This window comes from Pseudophryne corroboree, chromosome 3 (genome assembly GCF_028390025.1).
Source record: "Pseudophryne corroboree isolate aPseCor3 chromosome 3, aPseCor3.hap2, whole genome shotgun sequence".
Lineage (NCBI taxonomy): Eukaryota > Metazoa > Chordata > Amphibia > Anura > Myobatrachidae > Pseudophryne > Pseudophryne corroboree.
Genome location: NC_086446.1, coordinates 626,772,114 through 626,779,488, shown reverse-complemented (window position 1 = coordinate 626,779,488; position 7,375 = coordinate 626,772,114). Strand labels below are relative to the sequence as shown.

The 7,375-nt window shown below is 46.8% G+C and overlaps 1 protein-coding gene across 1 annotated transcript; it reads right to left on the bottom strand.

Annotated features, from left to right (window-relative positions):
• Positions 1-4,914: 4,914 nt before the first annotated feature.
• On the bottom strand, positions 4,915-6,656 carry LOC135058096 (uncharacterized). Its single transcript, XM_063963713.1, has 3 exons — positions 6,497-6,656; positions 6,209-6,421; positions 4,915-5,594 (listed from the first exon to the last, which is right to left on the bottom strand). The coding sequence occupies exon 3, from the start codon at positions 5,581-5,583 to the stop codon at positions 4,915-4,917; it is 669 nt and encodes a 222-aa protein (XP_063819783.1). The 5' UTR covers positions 5,584-5,594; positions 6,209-6,421; positions 6,497-6,656.
• Positions 6,657-7,375: the final 719 nt, after the last annotated feature.

Genomic DNA, 7,375 nt, shown 5'->3' with positions numbered 1-7,375 from the left:
AGGGTCTTTTCCGCTTATCAAAAACCCTTTTGGTCACTAATGACACAGACACAAGGGCTTTCTTCACTTTCCGCCAAATACCTCTAAGGACCGAAACCACAGAGGAACCACCAGGCGTGGAGTCCAGGGGGTCAAAAGAATTGGCCTTAGGATGATGCCCATACGCACAAAGGAAGGGAGAGATCCCTGTAGCAGAGTGAGCCGCGTTGTTATAGGCAAACTCCGCCATGGACAGATGAGCAACCCAGTCAGTCTGACACTTGGAGACATAACACCTGAGGAACTGCTCCAAGGACTGGTTCACCCTTTCAGTCTGCCCATTAGACTGCGGATGGTAGCCTGACGACAAGCTGACAGAAATCTGGAGATCGGAACAAAATGCCCTCCAGAATTTGGCCACAAACTGGGATCCGCGGTCAGAGACCACATCAAGTGGCAACCCGTGGAGACGCACAACATGCAGCATAAATAATTCAGACAGGCGTCTGGCTGATGGCAGCCCAACCAGTGGAACGAAGTGCGCCATCTTCGAAAACCTGTCAACGACAACCCAGATGGCTGTCATCCCCGAGGATTTGGGCAAGTCCACCACAAAATCCATTGAAATGTGGGTCCATGGCTTAGATGGGATAGAGAGTGGATGTAATGGGCCAACAGGAACCCCTCTAGGAGTCTTATTTCGGGCACAGATGTCACATGCCCGAACCCACTGATCCACATCCTTAGCCACCGAGGGCCACCACACCGCCCTAGATAGCAACTCCCGAGTTCTGGCAATACCCGGGTGACCTGCCGACTTCTTGGCATGGAATTCCAGGAACACTCGCTGTCTTAACCTAGGAGGCACAAACAAAAGACCTACCGGAAGGTCTGGAGGAGCCTGCTCCTGTGCTCTAAGGACTAATGATAAGAGGTCCTGGGTAATGCCCACTTTAATACATGATGGGGAAACAATGGGCAACGGCTCCTCGGTGGTCTCCTGGATTGGAGCAAAACTCCGCGAGAGCGCATCAGCCTTGATGTTTTTTGACCCAGGGCGATATGTTATCAAAAAATTAAAGCGAGCAAAAAACAAAGCCCATCGTGCCTGCCTGGCATTGAGACGCTTCGCTGACTCTAAATATGCCAGATTCTTATGGTCAGTGAGAATTGAGACCACAAACTTAGCCCCCTCAAGCCAGTGTCTCCACTCCTCGAGTGCATCCTTAATAGCCAACAATTCCCGGTTACCCACGTCATAATTTATCTCGGCAGGCGAAAATTTACGGGAAAAGTAAGCACAGGGATGAAGGCGATTATCAGACACTCCCATCTGAGAAAGCACTGCCCCAATACCCATCTCAGAGGCATCCACCTCCACCACAAAAGGACGCTCTGGATCTGGGTGTCGCAGCACCTTGGCCGAAACAAATGCCCTTTTGAGATGGGCAAAAGCCGCTTTAGCCTCACAAGACCAGTGAGCAACATCCGCCCCTTTCTTAGTGAGTGCCACCAAGGGCGCCACTATAGACGAAAATCCAGCGATAAATCGTCTATAAAAATTCGCAAAGCCCAGGAAACGCTGAAGCGCCTTCAAACTAGTGGGCTGCACCCAATCCAGGACTGCCTGTACCTTGGAACCCTCCATTTGGAAACCTTCTGGGGAGATAATATATCCTAGAAATGCGATTTGCTGAACTTCAAATTCGCACTTCTCCAGCTTCGCCCCAAGCCGGTGGTCTCTGAGTTTCTGGAGGACTAAGCGTACATGCTTCCGATGTTCCTCCAGGGAATGGGAGAAGATTAGGATGCCATCTAAGTATACAACTAAGAATCTATCCAAATATTCCCTGAGCACATCATTCATGAAATCCTGGAAGACTGCCGGGGCATTACAGAGCCCAAAAGGCATCACCAAATATTCATAATGCCCTGAGTGGGTATTAAAGGCAGTCTTCCATTCATCCCCCTCTCTTATTCGGATTAGATTGTACGCACCGCGTAGGTCAATCTTAGAAAAAATGGTGGCAGTACGAAGCTAGTCAAACAAGACCGAAATGAGAGGCAGTGGGTATGAGTTTTTAATCGTGATACGGTTCAATTCCCTGAAGTCGATGCAGGGTCGCAACGAACCGTCCTTTTTACCCACGAAGAAGAACCCCGACCCAACTGGAGACTGTGAAGGTCTGATAAATCCCTTAGCCAAGTTCTCCTGAATGTACTCTGCCATAGCCTGAGTCTCAGGACGTGACAGGGAGTACAACCTGCTCTTGGGAAGCTTAGCATTTGGCAACAAATCAATGGCACAGTCATAGGGGCGATGGGGAGGTAGTACCTCTGCAACTTTTTTGGAGAACACGTCCGCAAAATCTGCATAACACCCTGGCAATCCTGGCAAACTTAGCTGCGAGAGCCTGACTGGAAGGCTCAAGCAACTCCTGAAACAATCAGTACCCCAACTAAGAATCTCCCCAGAGACCCAGTCAAATTGAGGATTGTGGGCCCTTAACCAGGGTAACCCCAACACCAATGGGGCAAAAGTACAGACAGTCACATAAAAGGACAATTTTTCAGAGTGTGTGGCTCCAATAAACAAAGAAATCTGGCTAGTGCAAGAGGTAATTTTACCTTGGGATAATGGTTCCCCGTTTAACCCACAAATCTCAATTTCCAATGCCAAGGGTACTAAGGGAACAGAGTGTTTCAGGGCGAATTGGCGGTCCATAAAAACCCCGTCGGCCCCACTGTCCACAAAGGCCTCAGTCTTGACAGTTTGACCGAGGATCTTCAAGGTCACCGGAATGATAAAAGTCTTCTTGGGAAATTCTGACTTCTGGCCTGACAGGATATTTCCCATCACCCTCAGGCCCTGAAGTTTTCCGGCTTTTCTGGGCATGATACTACCACATGACCTTTATTCCCACAGTACAAACACAACCCCTGCTGTCTCCTCCGCGTCTTCTCACGCGAGGAGAGGCGGGTAGCCCCAATCTGCATAGGCTCCTCAGAAAATTCCTCAGAGTCTGAGGTTCCCTTGGGAAGGAAGGAAATCTCAGTCTCCCTTTCAAGCCTACGCTCTCTCAGCCGTCTATCCACCCGGATGGATAACTGCATGAGCTGATCCAAGCTATCAGGCAAGGGATATTGTACCAGTTGGTCCTTTATCTGGTTAGAAAGACCTCTTCGGTACTGGTGTCTCAGGGCTGGGTCATTCCACTGGGTATCATGGGCCAACCTCCGAAACTCCGTACAGTAAACCTCAACTGGCCTTCGCCCTTGCTTAAGGATCGAAATCTGAGCCTCGGCTGAGGCCGTCTTGTCAGGGTCATCATACAACATGCCCAGTGCCGTAAAAAAAGCATCAACACTTTTAAGCGACGGACAGTCAGGCTGCAACCCATATGCCCAGACCTGTGGGTCTCCTTGTAGCAAGGAAATCACTATGCCCACCCGCTGAATCTCCGACCCAGAAGACTGAGGCCTAAGCCGGAAGTATAGCTTGCAGCTCTCCTTGAAACAAAAGAACTGCGAGCGATCTCCAGAAAAACGATCCGGGAGATTTACTTTCGGCTCCTTAACCCCTGCAGGTGCTGCTGCTGCGGGAGCTCCACCAGCAGCCTGGGAGGTGTGCATTTTAATGGACAAATCATTAAATTGTCGAGTCAGGACCTGCACCTGATCGACCACCTGTTGCAACGTATTTTGAGGGGTATGCTCCATATTCCCACAAAATTTCAACAGGAGTATTGGGCTGCTGAATATGTTATGCACACCAGTGCCTGCAGGAAAGTACTGGTGTCAGAACTGTTATGCACTCCAGTGTCTGCAGGAATGTACTGGTGTTTGAACTGTTATGCAAAACAAATGGACTCACAGACAAACTGGGGAATATGACATGAAGTACACAGAAGGTAATAGGGTAACAAAATACACACAAAGTGAACAGAGAAGCCCAGAGGCTAAGGAATTGGGTATCTCCCTTGTATTAGAACTGCACAGATGGAAAAAGCAAGATGTTGTGTTTTAATACATAGAGAACCCGAAATGCTGTTGCTAAGGGCAACAGCAAAACCCTAAAGGGTTACCAACGGGTGTGGCAGTAAACTCCTTGGTCAGAGATGGAATGATAGACACAAGGAGAGTCTCCACAATCCTATTTCTCACTTGCAGTGCACAGGTTTTAGCTTACTGCCACTAAACTGACCCCTGACACCTAGCACAGTGAGACAGGATTAGACAGGCAAGTCTTAGAATACAGCCGCAAACTTGCTAAGTTCACAGAGTAGTAACAGAACCCCAGCAAGCTAAACGACTGACTCCAGTCTTACTGCTAGGTCTGGATTGGCAGAGTGTAATACCAAATCCCCAGGCCTATTTGCAGTAAGCAACAAACAAATACAAAGCTACACAGTACTGGCTAACTTTCATGAACTGACTAACCAACAAAGATTCAGCAGCATCTGCTTACCCTGAAAAGAGGCCTTAAAAAGCAGGTGCTGTCCACGCCCCACTCAGACCTCACAGACTGTGAGCACAAAAACCAGCACCGGATCCCCTGCCGTGCACAGAGCCTATAACCACTGCACAGCAAAAGACCCGAACCGGAGTATCAGCTGCGCTCAGGTTACTCCACTAGCACTTGTCTCCCGGTTGCCATGACGACGTGGCAGCACAGGGCAGGAGACCCTAACAAGTAGGCTGTAATTATCCTTGACTAAACACTTTGCACTACTTTCTATTGTGTGTTTTGTAACTTACTGTTTGTTGTTTATAGTGGTGTGTACATTGTACTTAGTTTATGCTAAAAATACATTTTCAGTCATTACCCATGAAAAACATACATACATACAGAGCAGCTTCGACAATGTTTGAGACGGACACAGGAAGTTGTGTGTTTGTCAAATACAAATTTTTATTTTGCAAATTACATTGGGGTTATTTTTTCCGCTTGTGTGTGCTGGGTGCTGTGCTTTGTGCTGGCTCACTGGCACGTGCTCTGGAGGAACGCCGAACAGGGGAGGTTACTGGCGTTTGGATAGGGGTCGTGGTCCCCGAGCTGGAGGTTACTTGGTGAGCTCCCATCAATGTAATATTGCTGCTCAAATTATTAATGCTTGCAATCAGTTGAGTGTTGGTTGCAGTGTGGCTGGCTACAATCCGGGATAAGGACTCATTCACAACCTGGTTGTGCTGAATGAGCTGAACGAGTGCCTGCTGATGGCGCTGTTGCTCATCTATGATGCGCGTTAAATGAGCAAGCATTTGGCTGTTGTCAGCCCTTATTTGCTCCATTGAGGTTGCCATTCGCCCTACTTGTACAATCAGTCTGCCTGAGTTGCGACTAATGCGCGGTAGATGATGGGGCAGACTGGCAAGGTGTTGTGTATGTGCGGTCAGGCTGGCATTGCTTTGGGCCTGTTGGCTTGTCCAACTGGCCCAAAAGTCATCTGGTATTTGGGTTGGGGGCGGAGCTTGTGCCAGTTGTGGACTGATGGAGGCTTGGGGGATATCCTGCAGCTGTATTGGCTGGCTTGGGTCAACAGGTGTAAGTTGCAGTGTGATGGTTGCCTGTTGGTCTTGTCCCTGCTGGTCCACGTCGGCCATCAAGCTGGGCTCTGTATGGGGTGGCCAACATGCAATGTTTATTTGTCAATTTGTTTAAAGGCTACTTCTACACATTACTACATTCATAATACTCCATTTGTATAGTTTTTGGCGTTGTTTTTCAAAACTTATAATGTTTTTTTTGTTCAAAAACATATATACCAACACAGGCGGCCACATAGACAGATTTGCATAATCCACACCTAACTACCTCCCCTCCACAGCATTACAGTGTTATATCACCTCCCCTGACCACGATATAGACTACTTACCTGGATAGTCCAGATGAGCGGAGCCAGTAAGCCATCTACATACTGGACAGGGGAGATGTGTGAACAATATAATGTTGTGGATGCTGTTTTTGTTTGGGAATTTTATTGGTATTTTATTTTAATGTGCACGTGTGTGGCCAAATTTAAAACAAATGTCTGTTATTTATTAAAAATGATGTTGGCGAGATCATCCACTAAGACCTTTTAAAAAAAAACATTTTCACCTTTAGCAATTGAAGACGTAACATCACATTGCTTGTTCTGGAAAACATGTAATCTCAAAACCAACTAACAACATATTAACTGTACTGTGTATATTATTGCCTATGTGTTTAATTTCTGTTTTTACTCACCAGATAACTGAGGTGATCGGGGCTCATCACTCTGCGAACTCGCCAATAGTGCCAGTGGTGGCTGGGGTGACACTGCCGAAATGCGTCGCCTGGGTGGGGATGATGGAGCCGCAGATTCCGTGCCAAGACGCCGTGTCTTACTTGGCCTCCTGGGTAAGTGGCCCGAGCCCTGTGATGGGCGCCTTACAGGAGGTCGGCTTCCAGAAGCAGAACCTATGTGAAAATATAAACATTAATATTTTGTACTTCTATGTGTTTTCAGAATATGTGACTACAGTGAAGTCTTACCTGCAATCCCAGCCTCATCCTGACTTGTCTGAGGCCTGTCTGGCCGGCTGGTCTGTGGGACTGTTGAAAAAGTGGACCAAACATTATTACCATGCTTTGTGTAAAAATTATAACTGCAAAGCCTTAGTGTACTGTAACCATCTATTAGGTATTGGATAAACAAATAATTTCTGATTAAGAGCTTCAAGCTTCATTATTTTGTGTTGTATATCCAAATGTACATGATGTTGCACACAATAAATCTGTTACATTTGAGAATTATGCCTCAGATATTGCAGAGATTGACTACTTGCAAATGTTTGAAAAATGTAATATTGGAATAATTGCACCGTTTTTCAGAAGTAAATAAATCTAAAATTATTTATAAAATAAGCATACAACACAGATGTCCAAGCAATATCGCAAAAAAATATTTTATTAAAAAAAAAAAAACAGCAGCCATTGCACATGTTTTAGCGCAATATTAAATTTACCAAACAGCCAATGCACGGTGAAAAAAGCAAATTCGAAACACAAACACACCTTAAGGGTGCATAGGCCTGAAATATGTGAAACACAATTTATGCATCCTTTATCCTTTAAAAATGACATTTACAACATTTAGAGGACATTTAAATAAAAATCTAACAAATCAAACTTGCCATCCTGCGTGGGTCGGTCCGAATCCCGGACATGAGTAGCAGACACCACTTCGGCAGGAATCAATGCCCGCACAGGCTCCTCCCAGTCCCGATAGGTGGCCCGGAAAGGGGGGCCACCTCCGGTTTTTCGTGCAGATTTGGCCTCTTTGGCCATCTTGGCCTTGACACGCCGCTTTATATCATAAAACCTCTTGCGGCACGTGTCCTCAGTCCGCCTCACCACACCCTCACTATTCAC

Excerpts from the sequence above, each read along its gene's own strand:
- LOC135058096 (XM_063963713.1), bottom strand. The coding sequence starts at position 5,583 with ATGGCCGACGTGGACCAGCAGGGACAAGACCAACAGGCAACCATCACA.